The sequence below is a fragment of the Tetrao urogallus genome (genome assembly GCF_951394365.1).
Source record: "Tetrao urogallus genome assembly, chromosome: 1".
Lineage (NCBI taxonomy): Eukaryota > Metazoa > Chordata > Aves > Galliformes > Phasianidae > Tetrao > Tetrao urogallus.
Window position 1 is genome coordinate 50066249 of NC_136813.1, and position 22304 is coordinate 50088552.

A 22304-nucleotide genomic window follows, 5' to 3' on the forward strand; every position below is an offset into this window, starting at 1 on the left:
GATGCAGTGGTGAACGGATTAGGCAATACTGCAAGAGTTCCTTCAAAGCAGTCATTCCTTATTACATAATCCATGAACACTGAGATATTAAACAGAAGTAGGGTCATCTAAGCATACAGAACCCATATTTTGGAATAAACATAAATAGATAAAAACTCTAATGAGGTCTCTGCTGCTACATCTTCATAAAGAGAGATTCAGCTCCATCTTCTATTTTCTCACATAGCACAGGCACTCACGACAGGCATAAAGAACATTCTTCTTTCTCCAAAGAACAATCAACTTCTAGAACATCTATCTACAGTTTGTTCTCTAAGAAATATGCATTTGGGCCTTCTTCACGTCTTGTGGTTTTGGCTGGGATAGAGTTAATTTTCTTCATAGTAGCTGGTACGGTGCCCAGTTTTGAGTTTGTGATGGAAACAGTGATGATAACACAAATGTTTTAATTGTTGCTGAGCAATCCTTGCATGAAGACATGGGCTTTCAGCCTCTTGTACTGCCCTGCCAGAGAGTGGGCTGGAGGTGCTTTAGGGGCTGGGAGGGGACACAGCTCCGCTGATGGCTTAAACAGAACAAAGAGATGTCCTACACATGGTGTGATACATAGTAATAAAACTGGGGTAAAGGAGGAGGAAGGGAGGACAGTTGGAGTGATAGCATTTATCTTCCCAACTAACCATTACATGTGATGAGTCTTTGTTTCCTGGAAGTGGCCTGCTGAGGAGAAGCAGTGAATGAATGCTTTCTTTCATTTTGCTTGCACATGCAGTTTTTGCTCTACCTCTTAAATCTCCCCCCACACCTATCCTGCTTTGGGAGGAGTCAGCAGCTGTGTGGTGCTGAGTTGCCTGCTGATAAAATGGTCAGCTTCATTATGCTGTTTAATTTTAGGATGAACTTTTACTTACCTTAAAAAACGTTCATATAGATGGCCTGAAGCGACTGAAAAAATGTTAAGTACATCACTTTTATTTTCCTTCTCTTCTGGTGAAACTTCTGAAAACCTAAGAAAACAAATGGATTATCAACTAAGATGTACATCTAACAGAAAGAAAATTGAGGTTGTAAAGAATGAGAAGTCTGAAAATTCACAGAAGAAATACACTGACAGAATGCACTCATGTTTTACTTCCATTACACATCTTTATGATTCCAAAATCTTTTACTCCACTCCTGGAGGCATTCAAGGCCTGACCCAGTGTCTGAGCAGCCTGATCCAGAGGGTGGCAGCCATGCCAACGGCAGGGGTAGGAACTCAATGGTCTCTAAGGTCCCTTCCGATCCAACCCATTCTGTGACTTTTGCAAACAATAACAGCTCATACCCACTCACTCAGAACAAATTTTTCTTTACCAAGATAGTGCTGAGGTACTGGAACAGGCTTCCCAAAGGGCAGAGTTGTGGATGCCCCATCCCTGGAAGTGTTCAAGGCCAGGTTGGACAGGGTGCTGGGCAGTGTGGTCTAGTATTAGATATGGAGGTTGGTGGCCCTGCATGCGGTAGGGAAGCTGGAACTTGAGGTCCCTTCCAACCCAAACCATTCTATGATTCTATGATATTTGAAACCGAATACATAAATTCTAAAATACTGAGCATTACCTAAAGATGACCACACTGGGTCAACCCACATATTTAGCCCTGTACCTTGTTGTCAGCAATGACCAACAGTAAACGATGAGGTAAAGGAATAACAGTCAGCAGTCTGTGGTGATGGGATATTCCAGGTGTTTTTCATAATTCTTCCTTATTTTTTTTTCATAAATTCATTCCATTACTCTCCCTATAGCAACTCAGGTTTAAGGTAAGCTGTCCAGAGCTTTTCTTTTTCTGCTGCACAGTATTCTTTGTTTGCTTTAAATTTCAAACACTGTTCTTTAACTGCATATTCCTTCCAGCACATAGAGGGAAGGGATCATAGCTGGAGTCTCCGTCAGAGCACTACTTTAATAGGTTTCTGAAGAGCAAAGGCTGCCTTAGCCAAACTGGTTATGTTATGGATCAATACTGTTGGAGATTCACTTCAGAATCATTTTCCAAGCTGAAGACTAGGATGGATGTGTCCTTTCACATTTTTCTTCTGTTTAGATCCCTTTTAAAAACAAATTAATTTGCACCTTGTAGCTGATTCCAAATTTCCTTTTTCTGTTGTTCCATCAGTAAGGAGATCTTCATTGATTTTATCAGGCTTTTTCTGTACCTAGTCATTAAAAAAAAAAAAAAAAAAAAGAATTCATGTCATTTGTAAGTTAGTTGATAATAATTACTACTTTGGTTGGAGTATCTAACTATGGTGGAATAACAGCTTCCCAATTCCTATCTCAGTAAAATAATTACTGAGCTGCATTAAGCTAAACTGTAAAACTGTCATTTCATACTTTTAAGACCTGCATAGAACTCACTACTATAAGAAGCAAAGAAACTAATTATGAAAAAATAAAGTGATGAATAAACCAAACAGCATGTTCAAACACTCTGTACTTCCTTACTCCAACAGAAACTAAATGTCAGCAGAATCATAGCTCGTTTTCCTCCTTTACAGAAGACTCTGCCATGATTCTGTGATCCAGCCATCAGCTGCCAGAAGGGCAGTAGGGTGTTGAATCATGCAGAAAACTTATCTGAAGGGAAACTGTGATTCTCATAAGCCTTTCAGAAGGAGGGAGTGACCAATCTGTTGCTGAATCAACTATACAGGTTGACTAATTTCTGTTGTCTCAATCTAACTAAAGGTGCCAGGTTAGTTTTGGGTGCTGACCTTAATTTCCGTGGTTAGAAGATCAGTACTTTTGAGACACACGTGTTTATACTGTTAAGCTAGCACTTGCAGACTTCATGTGGTGTCTTCTTAGCTGCTGAAGCCATATTCTAAATAACACTGAAGTGACTCTACAGTTTAACTGAACGATACAGCTTGCATGTTCCAGTTATTATTTTAAACCACACAACCTTTCAGATCCAGTAAGTTTCCTATTTTGGCACCCTTGCAGCCTTTCTCCGTTGCTTAAAGGCAAACCTCTCACCCTTCAAAAAGTGAATTCTCTTCTGATGATTCTGGAAACTTTCAGTTACAGGACCAAGGGAGAGACTCAGAAAATCAATGTTTTTTTAAATACCTCTTTCTATTTATGTTTACATAATTCTGCCATTCTCAGCGTCTAACATCAGAATACATCCATACATCCTGAGTACACCTAAACAAAATATTATTTACATAATGTAACATATTTTTTCTGTATTTAAGAACAAAAGCCAAGTAATTTCGTTTACACAGTTGTGGTAACCGCAAACAGAATTCAGTGTGTGTCTAATTTGAGCTTCCACATTGGTATCTGGACTTGATGTCAAATCCCTTCCCAGTCACAGGGCAGAACTGGATGCCTCAAGAGGTGGTCACCTCAAATTTAAATCAATATGTGAGCTGGGACAAGTAGTCCTCTGGACTGTCTTTCTATTCTATTAAGCGGAGAGGGAGTTTTAGGCACCAAGTTCAGACTGTACGCCAGTATTAAACACCTTAAACCTGATGAGACAGATCCTATCTGTGTTATGCTGACAACTATTTAACAACCTCCACACAATTAGTATAACTATTGGATCAAATTAACGACATTAATTTGCATAGCTCTCTCTATTTAAATTTACAAAATCTAGATGATACATTCCAGTATATAACTTCCAATTAAATACAGCCTAAGACGTGTGAGCATTAGTCATATATAATGAAATAGTGCAGACAAATACATCTTTACATACTTGGACTTTGATTATTTTGCTTCTGAAGTTGTTTAAAACCACAATAACATCTGCCGGGTCAGCTACAGAATCTGTTCCTTCATGGCTGTGAGGGGAAAAGAAACCATGGAAATGTACTGACTCATTAAAGCATGAATTATCACTTGTGTTCAATTAGAGTATGAGGTTTAAGATTCCTGGTATTTATAGAAACAATATTTCTTCATTTGCACCTAATTATATCCTAACTTCAGAAAGTTTCTGAGCTTTGTTCGGAGCTCGTCGTTGCTCACAGTTCTAAATTAAGAAGTGAGGGTTAGATTTTCACATGAGATTTTATCAACCAATTAAAAAATGCAGCAGTCTAGAGGTGAATACGTATTATGCATTCTACAGGTAAATACAGCATTGAAATATTAACCTGTGTTTATCAAAGATGGAAAACATCTTAGAAATTGCTGAGTGATGGCACTAAATGTACTTTTAAAACCAATCTGCTTTTGAAGGTCTGGGGAAAGTTTTATCACAGTGCTGAAATAGTACAACTAGCAAAAATGACCGGGTTTGGCAACAGACAGGGCTATAGGACAATAGAAACATAGAGCCATGAGAATGGCTTGGGTTGGAAGGGACCTTAAAGACTGTACCCCAGTCCACTGAGTGAAAAATTTAGCTGATCCATTGTAATTTAAGAGAAATAAAACAAAACTACTCTACTTTTCAGTTTCATTCAAAGGAAATTTATCTGCGTATTTTTTTCTGAAGACATTCTTTAAGATTTTCTTTAAGAAGTAGTAGAAATGAGCTTAACTGAGCCCCAGTAAAAAAAAAAATAATAATTGTTGAGAAATCTAAATAACATCTATTTCATTTAATTCTTAAGCCGATGGCAGAGTAGAGGGGGAGCATAACCTCACTTGACCTGCCGGCCATGCTCTTTAATGTTTCCCAGTTAATATAGGTGCTATCTAAATGCCAGTCACTGAAGTAAAATATGACTTTTCCTACACAGGGCTTTCTTCCAAGGGAGGAATGTGTGGTGCAGTCAAGACAGAGCCAGGTTAGAGAAATGAAGAGTGCCTTTAAGTCCCAAGGTTAGGGTGTAACCACAGTGACAAGGAGGTGACTGGAGATCCACTGTCATCTACCTGGACTTCTGTAAGACCTCGGATAAGCTTCCACACCACATCCTTACCCAGAGAGATGTGGATTTGAAGAGTGCTGTATTTGGCGGATGAAGAATTAGCCAAATGGTTGTAGCCAAAGGCTGTGGTCAATGGCTTTATGTCCAGGTGAGGGCTGGAGATGAATGGTGCTCTTCAACATCTTTATCAATGACATAGACAATGGATTTGAATGCACCCTCTGCAAGTTTGCAGTTGACAGCAATCTGAGTGGTGCAGCTAATAGAACGGAAGGAAGGGACGCCATTCAGAGGCACCTGGACAGGCTTGAGAAGTGCGTCCACATGAACATATGAAGTTCAACAAGGCCAAGTGCAAGCTGCTGCAACTTGGATTGAGGCAATCCCATACTTGAGCTCAAACTGTGAAAGAAACATATTGAGAGCAGTTCTGTGGAAAAGGACTTGGGGGTTCTGGTATGGATGGAAAGCTGGACATGAGTATGGATGTAATAAAAAGCTGACATGCAAGAGCAGTGTGCTCTTGCAGCCTTGAATGCCAACTGTATGCTGGGCTGCATCAAAAGAGGGGTGGGTGGCCAGCAGGGAGAGGGAATTGATTGTCCCCCTCTGCTCTGCCCTCATGAGTCCCCATCTAGAATACTGTATCCAAGTCTGGAGTCCTCAGAACAAAAAAGGCATGGACCAGCTCACACAGGTCCAATGGAGGCCACAGAGATAATCAGAGGGCTGGAGCACCTCACCTATGAAGACAGGGAGGGAGGTGGGATTGCTCAGCATGGAGAAGAGAAGGCTTTGGGGAAGGAGATTGACTTTGTACACAGGCAGGTGGTGATAGGATAAGGGGCAATGTGTTTAAACTGACAGAGGGGAGATTTACATTAGATACTAGGAATTTTTTTTTAAAGCATAATGAATCTAGTAGTTCTAATGTTCTAATACAATTTAATGGGAAACTGCTGCTCAGAAAACAAAAGACAAGACTAACAATCAGTAAGGAGTAATTAGCTATTCATTCTCAGGAAAGAGGTCTTAGAGACTGTAAATCTCTATATTAAAGAATATCAGCTCAATATTGCTAGACCCTAATATTGCTTAGGGTCTAGCAATATTAAAAATGAAGACAGGGTGTTACTATTTCACAGAAAAATGAACCAGTAAGGAATTTAACAATACTATTGCACAATAAATCAGTCTTTACTTACAGCTACCCAACTCAAAACGATAGGGCAGAATTAAAGAAGACAAACACAAAAGCAATGAGGATGACAGAAATATATGGAGATCCTCTGAAGGAGGAGGGACCACACTCAGAATTTTCAACTCAGAAATGAGAAAAACAAAGGAAAAAGAAAGGCTGATCATACTCTGAGTGTAAATCTGTCTGTGTTTATTACAAATAAATACTTTTATTTATGTAGAGTGTATTCACAACAAAGCTGCAGAGTAAATTAGTTGTCCCTCTTTCTTAATAAAGCATGCCTTTTAAACAATACTTTGAAAACTATGCCTCTGTAAATATTTAATGCTTCTGCTTTATGTTCTCTTTCAACTGAGGAAACAAAAGGGATTTTGTGTTTTAAATCACAATCTAGCACGATATAAACAGAAGAGATGTCTAATCAGATTGGGGTACTTACTGAACAAAACAAGAAGGAATCTAATACTAAAACAATACTGAAAAAGATCAATGTCTAAAACAAAATATACCAACTCAGTAACTGTTTCAGAAGTGCAAGAAGCAGATGGCACACAACCACCATCACAGAACAAGCAGTCTGAAATGAAACTCCAAACATTCAATAGACATTTCTATTCAGAACCAGACCTTGATTGAAAACAGTATCAGCCTTTCAGTCATGGATAAAATTTCAGAGATAAATGTCATTCAGCAACTTCCAAAAATGTAATTCCAGACAAAAGTAAAAAAATCGTTACATTATTTAGAATATTAAGGATACAATACAACCTATCACATAAAGTTGCTCTGTTTCTCAACATACACATGCAATTGTAGATCATTCTTGAAGGAGCGATATGAAATTGTCCTTTATTCTGTTACTTAGCCATGCAGATGATATATACAAAAATTTATAGGTAGTGTGCTGTAATTTATAAAAAGTCTTCCTGAAAAGACTTTCAAAGCTGGTCTTAAGTTTTATTAATTCCTTTTACTTACACTTTCATGAAACAGGATATCTGTTACACACACTAAATTTGGTTCTTGTTCTACTTTCTCATGTTATTTTTGCTAGTTTTTCCTTCGACACGTGCTTCCAAAATACACTGTACTTAAACAGAATCGTTATAAGTGCATTTCCTAAGCACAGATTAATACTTACGAAAAAACCTGATAAATGTCTTCAGATCTTCCTTTACGCAATCTCAGTGTCCAAGCACCTGGATTTGCTTTCAGCTGAAAATACCCCTGTGAAAAAGAGAAAAGACCCACAATTGTTCTGTCATCATTTCAAAATCAGCCACATACACATATAAACATCAGTTATCCAATGTTTGGTGCTGCAACCGAGGTTAGTAAACATTCATTACCTACAGCCATATTAATCCTGAAAGTAATATGGCAGAGATGCAACCATGTATCACTTTCCTGTATGTCCACATTAACTCCTCCCAGTGCTCCACTTAACTCTAGCTAGATTTGAGATGTATATAAAATCTCCATCCAAAACAATAAGTAACTGAGCATTAAAGAAGTAAATTATTAAACTCACCCTAACCCAAAAAGCTTCTCTGAAATTTAAAATTTTGTCTGTAGTAACTTCCAAGTAAATGGCTCTTCTCCAGTTTAGGAACTCTGCATACAACTAGAAGCTTTAAAATGCTGAAGACTTTCTACTATTGAGAAAGTATTCAGTGCTGGTATTAAAGACTCAAAGTTTATCGAACGTTCTCTTCCTTGTGATACAATTTTCACAGAGAGCTGAGAATAGCAGATTGATAACAGATCTTATTCATCAAAAGTAATTTTTCCCTTTCAAATTAGACCAGACAAAATACATCTTCTCACTTCAAAAATTACAAGATCTACAGACTGCTGCCAACAAAAATAATTACTTCAGACAACTAGAGCAATTCTGAGGCGTGGATTTGTCTTACAGAGGCTTTAAGCACTTAAGTGAAGCATCTAAAATAAGAGTCTCCTTTGCCTGGATCATTTGTAACAAAAATGGTTATCTTAGTCAGAAAGTGATTCACACCTTATGTTTGTTGGTGGAATCACCAATCGTATGAAGTTATCTGCTTCCTACCATTGACTTAGGGCAATGAGACTCCCACTTTAGGCATTCCAGATAAGGGTCTGAAATTAGGAGAAATCCAAATCTATATTGGAACATAAGAACGGGGTTTTGTAGGTGGTCTCAACTTCAGGATACTGTTGTTATTTTGAACACTTCTAATTTTGCAGTAAAAGAAACAGATTTAAAGAAAATGAATTTCATAATCTTCTAATTGTAATGACTGTTTTTGTACTAAATACCTACCAAGTTGGCCATCACAATAGTATCAACCATGACAGGATTATTCTTTGTGCCCAGAGTGAACTGTAGCCCTCGAGGAGGTTGTCCAGTTGACACGTCAAAGCAATGTCCTTCAAGCAGTATGTATTCCAGTTCATATTCTGTTACAACAGTTCCTTTTATCTGTGGAAGGAATATCTTATTACTAAATCATGTCATCTAACTATGTGGGAAAATGAACCTACCACAAGGACAAACACAATGTATGAGATTTACCTCACGTTCAACTGCCAAACCAAGAGAATGCCCTTCCAGGGGGAAGTTCTCTCAAGTTTAAAATAAGTATTCAAGACAAAGAGGAAAAATCACTATCGCAAGGATCCATCCCTCCACTTTTGAGGAAGCTGAACTTTGGTAAGGCAATCCCCAATCTTACCTTCATCATACACTCTCCAAATATACAGTTTTGGTGGAACAAATACCTTCAACATTTTACATAAGAATTGTGAATGAAACAAATTTAGTTATTATGAAACTGAGGATTAAGAATAGAATTTTATAAGATCTGAACTAAAAAAGGATAAAATATATTTAAATCTATATTTTAATGTATACTAATAAACAGCAATATAGTTAGACTTATTTGAAGATACAGACATCATATTTCTATTACTACTGAAAATGTATAAAAAAGTGAAGAGAAATGGAAAACTAACACACAGAAACATTTAACTGATACATTTTTATCTCAAAAAATGAATACTTCTGTAAAGAAAAAAAAGCTCAACACAGCAGATAAACCAATTTTACTTCTATTCTGCTGCCTTTTTAAAAAATTTAATTGCTGCCTTTAAACTAGCCTGATTTAGTGGTTGGTGACCCTGCCCACAGCAGGGGAGCTGAAATTAGATGATCTCTCAGGTCCTTTTCAACCCAGGCCATTCTATGATTCTAGATTAAAATACTTGTTTTTGTGGGGTTTTTAAGAGAGAATGTGTTGGAAAAAAACACAATAAAATAAAAATAGTAAAAACTGACCAAATTATCAGTTACCACAGAAAGCATTTTTGGAGAACAGAGCGAAATCCCATGACATTTTCTTTTCCTTCTCGTGGTGGAAAGCCCAGTACAAATTTTATAATGCCTACAAACTATTACTTACATCCTGCAAATGAATGTTATCAAGATCACAGGAACTGTTCACTGCTTCAACCAACCAGCTTTCAGGAGTGATCATATTTAAAGTCAAAAGGGGTGATTCTGGCAATTCTAGGAATTTTGCCACAGGTTCAGAAGGAAGGTGTTTGTTGATCCCATATGTTATTTCTGGTTCCAGAACAAAACGATAGAAGCTGTTAAAGAAGAGTTCAAACAAAACCATGTTAACTCAAGTATGAAGTCTGAGTCACAAGCACAGTATTCTTCTACAATATGTTATAAAGTCAACATATACCAGCAGTTTCTGATACTACCAGCAGAGAGCAGAGGGAAGGAAAGGTCTCTCTGTTCCTTTTCAACTCTTGTATTCTCCAGTGAGATCATTCTTGGAACAACAGAATAACAATTATTTCCTTCCTCTACCAGTATCCGAGAAAATGAGAAGAACCAGAATCACAGAATCACACAGAATCACACAATCACAGGGGTTGGAAGGGACCTCCAGAGATCATCGAGTCCAACCCCTCTGCCAAAGCACGAACTGAGTTGGAAGAGCACTGAAGATGGAAGGCGTGAGCAATCGGTATTTCATATGGAAAAAACTTCACTGTGGAAAGTAAAAAGGTAAAAAGGCCTGTACCCATCAAGAAGAATACAATTTTCCCACAAAGTACTGGGACTAAGGTGTATATGGATGCATTTCATATGAAACTATCTCTGTAAGAAAAATATGACCTGTCCTCAGGGCAGGTTCCAGAACACTTCTTCCTTTCACTTTCCCAAGTATGAAAACCTGGATAGTGTAGCTACCTTTATAACTGACTGTGACAACATTCAGACAAGACACTCACAAGACTGATGATGTAGTTGCTCTCTTGCAGTGTAAGAGACATGAGATCAATTTTTCACAAACTGACTAGAAACTAAGGACTTCTGCTTTGTGGGTAACCAATTAATTCTCTTAGGCTACCAGCTAAAGGGCAGGTGCTATCATCAGTTCCCTCCCATAACATGATTACAGGTAAAATTTCTGATCAATGGATAGCAGCACTGAAACATGCCTCTTAGAGGGAAAGGAATCCTTTCTGGGAAGTTCACGTCCATGTAAATGTAACGGAATGAGTGAACTCTGAACTTAATTAGTGGTCTTTATAGCCAATTAATAAAAAATTCAATTTAAAGCTTAATTTAAAGCATTAATGACTTAAAACTAAATTTCAAATATGGACTGTACACATGTTGAGATGAATTCTGTCTTCAAATTAAGTGTATTGAATCTGAAAAATTAATTATACATTCAGTGGATTGCGTTCAAGTTAGGCAGACAGTCCTGTTCTACAAGTTTCTACAGGCATGGAAAACTCTACATTGAATCCTGTAGGGATTGCTTCTAAGAGGCAAACTTGATGGACTAGATCACTCCTCTCTGATGCAATGTTTATTTTTTCCTAGACAACTAATGCAACAAAAGAAACCACAAACATTAATCACCATTTCTTTCTTAATGGAAGATGTACTTTTAAGGCTTCTTTTTTTTTTTTTCTTTAAGCAAACCATCTGAGAGCACATACTTGTAAGGAAAGCTATAAAATACTCACCTTGTCAGTGGCACTTCTGACAGCTTAGATCTGCAGCTCAAAAACAACCTGAGTTTCACATTGACAATGTCTTTCAGTACCTACAGAAAAAAAAAATAACTGGTGTAAAACAGGGTTCTTGATGATTGCCAAACTTTGTAAATCAGCCAAAATTATCATTGTGGCCTATTGTTGTTTCTCAGACTTCAGTAGAAATCTCAAAAATTATAAAGTTTGAAATATGTCTGATAATTAAGGTATGTTGTTATTAATTCCAAATAAAGATTTGAATATTTCTAAAAGTCAGTGATTTAGCACACAATATTTCTGAGAGTCAAATCAGTAATACAGAGTCATAGACTCACAGGACATCCCAAGTTGGAAGGGACCCACAAGGATCATCGAGTCCAACTCCTGGTATATTTTCAGCAATACTGATTTTTAAAGAGCTGTTCTGAAATTGCTCTTTTTAGGAAATTGTAGCATATAGTGAATTTCTGAAAATTATTTTAACATAGCCAGCAATTGATAAATGGTGTGTTTGAACTATTTTACCAATTTCAAAATTTCAAGTTATTGTAAGTTTTTCTACTTCTTTTTTTAGTTTATTCATCTGTTTATTACTAAAATACTCATCTTCTGGATGCTGTTATATAGAAGCTATGACAATAGATTTCGTTATTATTTTCATGAGCAATCTATTTTGTTTAAAATTAAGAATTCCTTTAAGTACTCTTAAAAACCTTTAACAGATTATCCTCATTTATGTTGTTTCTGATTAAACGTGCTTATTTGAAAGTATAGAGCAGTTTTGTCTGCCTTTATGGATATTATTAGAAAAGCAAATACGATATTAAGGCTAAGTTAAAATATGGATACCACTAAGGCTAACAATTACTATAATGGTAAGTAAGTTTGGAACAAAGCTAGACAACGGCTTCCTTAAATGGCTCTTTTATTCAAAGTAATATTTTTCTTTCTTTACTCAGCCCACAGCTATGCATTCTTTACTACAGTGGTACAACTTTACATAGACCAAACACTGCTCACAGTTTGTCACCCTCATTTTGTGTCACCTGAATACCATGACTGAAAAACTACAGAACAAAAAATAAAGCCTAGGAAACAGCATAAAGGTGAGAACAAGGGAAGAAACAAGAAATGAGAACCTACACAGCACTAATAATATTTATTACCTTGAAAAAGCTTTTAAGATTAACAAATGAATCTAGCATGGATAAACCTTAGGTAGCTCTTCTCAGACAGAGGAACCTTGAGGAATAATGTCAGGGCAGAATAAGGTTTAAGACTTATTACAGATATTGCCTGATACGTGCTTTTAAAAGTAGCAACTCATAATAGTAAGAATAAATTAATTAAGCAGCAAGTACTGAGGAAAATTCTTCCGTAGTCAATAAACAAAAGGAAATTGGAAATCCTCTTATGGCAAAGTATTAAAAGAGTTCAGTCTGTTTATTTGAATTAAGTAATTTGGATTTTTTTTCCAGGGAATATTTCTTTCTGTAGCAATTGGCTGAGTTATGTAGGTTTATGTCTTGAAAATGATTTAAGGCCAAGTTTTATTTAGTGTGTGAAGTCACTTGGCAAAGTGCTTTCAGTCAGTTATTACCACAACTCATCTGAGAAGCATTAAGTCACTAAACCACAATAATTCAACTGATCACTTGGAAGTGTGTGTGAACTTCAACTTAACGTGAAGCATTTATACTGAAGAAAAATTCTTATGACAGAATATTCAATAGAACTGATGAAATGATCAGAAGATGAATACATAAAGCTTGGAGCTAAATTACAAGCTATGGTTCCAAGTCTGAGTTAACAGTCAGATTAATTAACCATTGGAAATACTCAGCAAGAGCTGTGATCTGTACTTTGCCACTTGGCAATATTTAAATTAGGATTAGATTGAATAAATGATTTATACTTCAAATGTGACTGCTGTCCTATCTGGAAATACTCAGTGCTGAAGTGTATGACAAAACTTTTTGAAAAAGGCAAAACAGTGCTTATATGGATAGCAGTTCTTAAGATACAATTCACTATATGTTAATACAATAAAAGAAACAAATGAACAAATTTATCCATTTATCCAAAAAATCCATTAAAATATTTCTGATTTGTTTAGCTTCAAGAATATTATTCTCTCTGATGGGTTGACTTCCTGAATAAGAAAGCTGCGATGAAGCAAGTAGCATCTACAATAGCTGAAGAGCTTGGTACACCCATGGGAGTCATTTGCCTAGACAAGCATTTAGGAAGATACTGCTCATTAGAGAACCTGCTGCACTACCAGAAATGGAGGCTCCTGATTCAAGTTACAAGGACTTCAAGGCAACTTAACATACGATGGACTTCTGCCTGAATGGAGATTCCAGTGAACTCCAAAACCAAAACATTTTCATTTGTTAGTATCAACATTTCATTTTAACTGAGACTGGGGAAATGAAAGATCTGATTCTAGAGAAAAATTACTATTTCAAGAGTCTCAAACCAAAAGAAGTACTGTAAGATCAGAATTTCATGAAATTTTAACATGTTTTACATTGCTTCATTGTTATGTATGAAGAGTGACTCTCAACTCTCAACATTCCATACAAAATGCACAATAAGGCATGAAAATGGGAGCGAAAAAGTAATGTAAGAATTTATGAAACTTTCATAATTATTGCACAGAAAAAGATAAAACAGGACACAGCAAAAATTAAGTTGCAGGCTTCAGAACTCTAACGGACTATAAAGTGAAGACAAATTTACATTTTTATGGAAAACTATAAAGGAACTGAGGTAGAGTCATATTCTGCAACTAATGAAAGAAAACCATTTTAGGAGCTATGCTTTTAGGACAGTCTTTCTTTGGATGATCAATAGCTACACACAATGGAAGACTTCTAGATACACCCGATAGCATTCATCAACTGAGAAATACTCTTCCAAGAGCTGAAAGGTTTATAGTCCAATCTTCTTATGATGACATTACAGGTCAGATTTAGACCACCTCATTTAGGTACCTTGGAAAACTAAGGTAATCTGGTTGAATGGAAAAAAATATATGCCTCTTAAGATTTTGAAATGGGAGATCCTTTCCCTCTATGTAACACAGATGACTTCCTCCTTTCCTCCTATTCACTATAAAGAGCATTTATGGACTCACTTCTAAGGGGGACTGGTTCATGGGATATCAGAATTTTAACTACAAATAAGGTACTTACAAGGATGAACTAGATCATCCCTGACCTTTTAGTATGAATTTTAACAACCTAGTAGATATTTAAAAATATTTAAATTCTGCTTGCCACCGTACATGGAAATAAGAAGTACAAATTAAGAGAAATGACCACCATCTTACAATCAATAAATGAGCCATCTTCTGTGCTTCCCTTGTCAATGGATCAACAATAGCAATAACATCATAGAATGGTTCATTCTCTTGGGGTTCAAGTTTTACTACGCTGTTAAAAAAACAATTAACAAATAAGTGACATGAAAATTCTGAATTAAATTTGTAGAAATAACATTTAAAAAACCACAACATTTGTAGGCACTTTTTTGTAACCTGAGAGACACTCGAGATTTCACCGCTTATGAAGACATTTTCCTCTTTCCAAACAGCAACCACTAAAAAAGCCCAGCATGAAATTTGATCATGTTTGTCGTGCAGATGTCCTTTCAAAAACTGTACCTGTCTTTGCTCCAGCAGGTTGGCTCCAGCTCAGTTAAACTTAAAATGGCTACTACTAGTATCCCATGACAGATGTAAATTCTAGTGTTCTAGATCTCATTCAATAACAGTGACAGCCAAAGATTGTGCTTCTGGCATACTCACTTTCTAAATCTAGGATCAGAAACACAAGGATTCAATATACACCCCCGAGTACAGAAGTGGCACTGTATGAGCTGGCCAAGCATCAACCTGTCAGCTGAAGATAGTCCACTCATTTTTTTTCGTAAGGAACCAGATGCCAATAAGCCACACAATTTGCATTTCAATGTAATCTAATGGCATTTTAGGATCAAGCTGAGAACAGGAATTAAGTGACCCTGCTAATCCACAAATTGTTACTGAAGTATGAACATGTGTACACTAGCCTTGCCAATGGCAATCAGAACGAACTGAAAAGACTGTATTGGAGTTTTCCATTTTAATGAAGAATAGTGGGGGCTTACAGACTTCTGATCTGTGAAGTTAACTCTTAACATTTTGGGAAATGCAAAGTATGTATTCCAATCTTTCCAACTCCACATCAGCACTTCTATTCACACAGATTGTAATCCTTCTTCAATGAACGTAAAGGATGGAAAACCATTAGGTATTACTACTTTATCTATTAAAAGAGAGGTAAAAATGTGTGACACTAGGACAGACAGGCACACAATCAGTAACTTTTAAAACAGACATGCTTATCCACGTTTCTAAACACCTATTGTAATAATCAGGACATTCTAATTTTAATATGGAAATACTGTAAGTGTATTATAATGAGAGAGAGAACTCACCTGTGCTGCTCTCTAAGTAATTTAGCATCTTGTCTCATCTCTGTTTTAGGCAAAGACGACAGTAGAGCATCTATTTTCATAATCAAATCACTGCCACTGTATTAAATAAGGTACATAAATAAGGTACATGCAGTTTGCAAAGAGTTTAATCAGAAAAGGAGTAAAACATTTGGATTTTAGTGCGTGTCTGTCTACATAAGGCTTATTAAAATGAAGCAATATAGATTTATCAGAATTGACATTCAGGTCTGCGATTTGCATTGCATAATCTACTGATATTTCCTTATTCTATTCTTTTCTCTATGACAACACCTAGGAACAAACATAACTGAAGACAATTTCTAGTTTACTTAACCAGATCTTTTAAATTTTTTGCATTTCTTACTGGAATTTCTTTAGCTATCTCAGTGGTTCTATTTCAGCATCACTGAACATTTAATCGCATTTGATTAAATGCTTTTCCTCTCACTACTTATCTCCTTGACAATGCTACCTCTTCTCGATTTTGTTTTTGTGGTACTTATTTGCTCAGTTATGCCAGTGCTTCTAAATAGCAGAAATGACACTCAGACACAGTAATGCAATATTTCTCTGCAGTCTTCATGTAAAAATAATGTGATTTTTCTCTCTTCTCTGAACACAAATCAGATGCTTAGATTAGAAGCTGGCTAGAAGCCAACTTTGTACCTGTTCAATCAACAGATGAGTGAATACTGCCTAGCAGGATATCAAAGCACTACATCTATCCATGCCTCCACAGGCTCCTTTCCTAATGATTTCCAAAAACAATGCACTTACTTCAAATATCAATATTCATATATTTCTTTGTTTTAAAGATGCACTGGATATTACCAAACTTATTACTATTCATCGTAATTATCTTTAAGTGACAATAAGGTGGTAGGAACTGTTTACAGGAAAAGGTTAGAAGGAAAGTGCTAAAAAGGAAAAAAGGAACCATTAAAATTGTCTCCTTAGAATACTTGGATGCTAAGAGGACAGAAAATACATAACACAAAACAGTAAACCCTAAGTGCAGATATGGTGTATATACAAGTATATGGTATGAAAAGTACTACTGCTACACATTTGAATTCCACGTGCAAAAGGATTATTACTTTGTTACTATCAATAAACAGAGCACTTTATGGTATGTTTGGATAATAAACCCTCAAAATCCAAAATAATTTTACCTTTTACTATTGACTCCCATCTCTTTGACAACTGCTTTTATCTTCTCTGCTGAGGTACTGTATGTTATTCTTTCTAACAAATTGAAGTCTTCTGTCTGGAATTCATTTTCACCTAAAGGACCCAGTATCTAGGAGAAAAAATGATGTTACTAAGCACAGAATATCCTAATACTGTTTTGATTTTTTTTTTTTTTTGAGCAAAACAGTATTAATATTTTAAGTGAATGCAAAATATTCAATATGCAACTCCTTACAGCCCTATATACTTTCTGTGGTTTCATGGGTGGAATTTCAAGTAATATCTCAGAAGTCATTTAGAATGTATAAGAGTAGATAAGTACACAAACTAAGAAGTTTCCAGTAATGAGATACCAGCATATCATTTTTTTTTCCTAATGGTGGAGTAATAAAATAGAAAAGACTGAAGGAGCAATTTATACAAAAGTACATTTGTACTGCAGGGCATTGACTGCCACTAGCAAATACTATTGAACCCAACACTGTATTTTCAATCACAGTCAATTTACAGCCAAACTGCAGTAAGGGCTATTGATTTCAGAATAGACATACTAAAAATTTAAAGACCAAAAGTATTATGCTTGAATATTAATACTACAGAACAATGTAATGCTTATAAACTTTTTTTTTCCTTCCTAAAACAGAAAAGTTTGAAAATACTGCTCTAGTCAAGGTAACTTTATTTTGATCATAAGTTTCTCCTGCACCAATTGTGTGAAATACAAGTAACATAAGGATCAATATTTACTCCTAAACGTCATTAATAATACATCAAGCACCTATTCAGAGAATTTTGTCATTTATTTCATCAGATTTTCTCTAAAAGAGGTGTGGGCATGACATAAGTACACAGATAGTAATGTCAGTGAGATGGAACTAATAAACAATTCAGGAAGAAAGCAAATAAGAAATAAAACAAGACAAATACTCATGATGATCTCTAACAATAGGCTACAAAAGCGAGAAATTAATAGCTTGCATTTTCTTTAGTTGGAAACTGAACTTCCGGGAAATAAAAAGTATCCACAAAAAGACAGAGAGATGACAATTCCTTTCTTACCCTGCCATTGCTCACAACAGCCATTTGCCCAGGGAGCAGCTTAAGAACCTCCTGACAGAACATCTGGTGGGTTTTAATTATATCCAATCCTAAAGTGTTGTACTTCTTCTCAAAAGCATCATCATTCATTCCCTAAAGCAAAAGTAAAGTACAAGACTGTGAAATGATTCAGCAAAACTAAATTTGTAACAGCTGAAGCAAGTTAAACAGAACTTTAAGTTATGTGGCAACTAAAAATCAAAATAAAACAACCACCTCAGCTTCAATTTAAGTATATGTTATTGGTGCAGAGCCATGGTCTCCCAACTGGTTGGTGCACAAATTTTACCCTTGAGCAATCATTGATAACCATGAAAGGAAAGCCGAGCCCAAAGTCAAACACTTTTTCTAAGGTCCAGCACACAACTGCATGAAAAGTAACACTTTCTGTTAACTCTTCAAATGCATTCTCATCTGTAGGTAAAAAGTATAAAAAATACATTACTCTAAAAACTAACACCTATTTTAACGTGTTCATTTGATTCAGCTTAAACATAGAATGGAATCATAAAATGGCTTGTATTGGAAGGGGCCCCAGGGATCATCAACTTCCAACCCCCCAGTCACAGGCAGGGCCATCAACCTCCAGATGTGGAACTAGACCAGGCTGCTCAGGACCCCATCCAACCTGGCCTTGAACACCTCCAGGGATGGGGCATCCACAACCTCTCTGGGCAGCCTGTGCCAGCACCTCATCAATCTCTTTGTGAAGACATTCCCCCTGACACCACTGAGCTGGGAAGGGCCCCGGATAGGACAGGGGCAAAGCACTCCCAGACATGTTTAGGGAGTCCAAAAGCATCCAGTAACACACATAACAAACCAAAGTGGAAAGAAATGCTGGAACTCTGCCATGCTTACAGTGAAACCGCAAAATGCCTCTCAAAATTATCTTTCTATATTAAACTGTACTGATATGTGCTTTCTAGGTGGAAACATGCAGACTCGTTAATGTAATTACTCATTAGTAACATACCCTACATTAGCTAACCTTGTATCTTTCAAAGTTTATTTCACAATGAAAGAACAACAGGACCCAGAAGAGCCAATCAATTATTTTTCCAAAACGGTGCCTGAGAGTTCTCCTAGTCTTTCAAATATTTTTTGTTCTAAAACTGCACAGCTTGAGAAACAACTGTAATTTGCAGCAGTTATTTGGTAACTCAGATTTACTCTATATTCAAACTTCGAAGTCAGAAACATTTGTATTTTCAGCCAATGAATTTTCATAGAAATGCACCAAGAACTGTTGACCAACATTTATAACGCTCATTCATCTCAGCTGCTTCAGTCTGCACCTATTACATAACTGCAACAGCAAGGTAAAAATAATTAGTTCTGAACCCTTAATTCTTGATAAACATTAAAACATTAATGAAGAGCAAGCTTTGAAATAATGATGAAAAATAAACTATTTTAGTCTCAGTAATCCGCTATCCATTCTATATTTTTCAGTACTCTCGTGTTTTCTTCCTTTACCTTAGAGAAAATGCCTATTCCTCATCACATTAAGGTTGTCAAAAAGCACTGAATCTGCTGGCCCCGAAACTGTGAAGCTTAAATCTGTTCCTCTCAACTGCATGCCCTTACAAGAAAAAATAAAACATTTGAAATGAAAAAGAAAGTAGCCCACTTCAGTTTGCACTCACTGGGAGGAGGATTTTAACAATTTTAGTTCCAGCAGCAAGGGATTTTGCTGTCTCTTCCTTTGTGAGTTTACTTAGGAAACTTTTTAAGCTTCTGTTGCTTTGTGTTAGGAAAGCTGTCAAAATTCCTCTTGCAATGGCTGTGTTCTCTTCCTTTATTTTTGATGAAGGATTGTTCAAAACCCCGATTCGTATATGACTGCTTGTTTTCTGCAATGAAAAACACAGAGTAATGCACAATTTTACAGTTCCATCTGCTGTTACTAAATGCATGCGTATGTATTATAATGCCCTTAGTTTGAAATGTCCTTTACCATTTAAATTTTTGGAGCAATTGGTGTTTAGAAAATACACGAGAGCGCCTAATTCAGAACTTCAACTACCAGCAAAAATGCTATTAATAAGGATTTACCTATTCTGTGACACATTAGAGGAATTTTTTTTTGTTTTGTTTTGATAAAACAATTACCTTCAAGCATTCTGCAGAGTACAAATGAACAAACGTTCATTTACAGACTTCAGGATTGGTTTTGTAGATGTGCTTTTAAATTGTTTTTTCAAAAAATATCAAACTGAGCACAGAATGGATACAAGGTAATTTATCCACTTATCACCTTGCCCTTAATCAGCAGGAAACTCTCTCACTGGCTAAAATAATTGACGGCACTTAAATCTTAGTATGAGAGACTGATGACTCTAGGATAGGACCAAACAGTGTCACTAACTGAAGAAAAGGCAAATACACTCCACTGTAATAAAGAATACAAAACTGAAGGATGAATCAGTGGTTGTCAACGTAATTAAACTGCAAAATTTAAACATCAGCCCTTGATAAAAGGGTTCTTCAAACAGAGAAGTGCGCTCTCTCACTTGCAGAAGGACAAGCTGGGCACCATGCTACGTTACGAGATGCACAGGAAGCCAATGAAAGCAAGTCATCCTTCTTCTTAACTTGATGCTGCTGCAGCTGGCCTTGCCCCCCACAATGCAGTACATATGCTGAGATGCTGAAGAAGTCTCTTCCAGCCAAGACATCGCTAGTTTTTTCAGATTAAGTTAAAATACACTGGTTATTTTCAAAATAATATTATGATACATGAGCCAGAAACTCACCAGGTGTTTCAAGGCATTAGAAAGCAGTCGTCTCCCAGATGGATTATCAAAATCTGCGATAATCCAGACAGTCACAGCATATAATGCATCTTCATCTGAAAATTAGAGATAATCCTGCTTTACATTCTGGAGAATCATCAACAATGAATTAATCTGTTCAAGATTTTGAAGTCTGAGTGTAGTTGACTGCTAACTTCAACTTTAAGACTTCAACTGTAAGTATCTGATGTGGCAAATCAGATAGAAATAAAATGCTCAGGAGGAATTTTATTACATTAATACCAGAGTTTAAGAAGAATTTGGATAACACTCAAATATAGGGTTTGAACTTTCAATAGTCCTGTGTGGGACTACGATGTGGATTTGACCATCGTTGAAGGCCCCTTCCAAGTTGGCATATTTTGTGATTCTGTGAATATGAAACAGTCATTAAGAGTTGATCTGTTCTTATACACTGAAACACAATGGCTCCAAATAGTAAGCTAGCTTCCTTTAACAAGACCCATTTTATCAGAGATTTGACATAAACCTGTGGAGAAGTTTGATCATATAGTCAGACATGAAAATAATTAAGTAGTTATAAGAAAGTTGTAAGAAAGCATAAGTTTGGCTATTCATATTCCCCAACAGCAAAGGCAGAGTCCTTCAACAAGAGCCCTTCAAAAGCAGGGTAAAAATTACTGCATCTGGGTATAAATGGGAATATATCAAATACAGCCCAACATAGGTGTGTATTAAGAAACTATAACATAGTTATATAACTATAACATAGGTGCGTATTCAGAAAATTTTCATTTTTCCTGGTCTACATGTGCCTGTTCTTTATTCTTCACTGAAGAGCAATGATTCATGAAGAACATTTACAAAATCATCTCTAGAAAAGAGTCTGCTCAGGTTTACTGTATGTTCCCTAAATGGTATAAGCAGATATGAGAGTGGAATTTTACAAGGTTCTAGTGGGATTCTGGGAAGAAGGTGTGGTTAAGGTTTGTTCAAGTCCAGAGAAACACAATGGCAATAGAGATTGGAAATGCAGCCTCCAGCTTATAGTTCATAGGATTACAGGAGATCTATTCCTTTGAAATGAGCCTACAGATTGAAAGCCAGTCATCATTTACAGCCAACTCATACATCCCTCTGCTTGTAGATGGAGAATCAAATAGAGATGAATAAATTTATTCTAAAGAAATGTTAAATATGTTTCTGATAGCGGAGCAAGTAAAAACCATGTAAATGCCACATAAATAATTACTGAAAGAATAGCACTTTGCTAACAGAAATATTCTGTTCCATGATGGGATACTGTAAATCAGCAGTAGTCAACTATGACAAGATGTTCTCACAGTGTAACTCAGAGGGATATACATGCAATACATTACATCAAAGTATTTTAACTGTACAAAAACCCATGGGTTTTAGCAAGATAAAATGTACAAGTGACAATCCATCAGAACACATTTTTTTTCCTTTGCTATAGAAACACGAATCTTCAAATATCAAAATCTAATTACAGGCAAAATAAATAGGAAATAATAAATAAAATCAATCATCATCAAACTGCAGAAATGCATAATTTGCATATAAATATTATAAAGAACTCCAGCCTTCATATTATAATACTGTAAAT

General features: G+C 36.1%; 1 protein-coding gene across 1 annotated transcript in view; it reads right to left on the bottom strand.

Moving 5' to 3' along the window:
* Positions 1-22304, bottom strand: part of UGGT2 (UDP-glucose glycoprotein glucosyltransferase 2) — a gene marked incomplete at its 3' end in the record, with an annotated part of 73484 nt that overhangs the window by 8772 nt on the left and 42408 nt on the right. Inside the window, exons 20-32 of the mRNA XM_079539752.1 lie at positions 20678-20772; positions 19568-19774; positions 17880-18011; positions 16802-16929; positions 15609-15704; positions 14461-14563; positions 11115-11194; positions 9521-9710; positions 8383-8541; positions 7222-7307; positions 3757-3841; positions 2118-2200; positions 912-1007 (exon numbers count right to left, since the gene is read on the bottom strand). Of these exons, the coding sequence (XP_079395878.1) occupies positions 912-1007; positions 2118-2200; positions 3757-3841; positions 7222-7307; positions 8383-8541; positions 9521-9710; positions 11115-11194; positions 14461-14563; positions 15609-15704; positions 16802-16929; positions 17880-18011; positions 19568-19774; positions 20678-20772 (1540 nt within the window). The remainder of the gene's footprint in view (positions 1-911; positions 1008-2117; positions 2201-3756; positions 3842-7221; positions 7308-8382; positions 8542-9520; positions 9711-11114; positions 11195-14460; positions 14564-15608; positions 15705-16801; positions 16930-17879; positions 18012-19567; positions 19775-20677; positions 20773-22304) is intronic.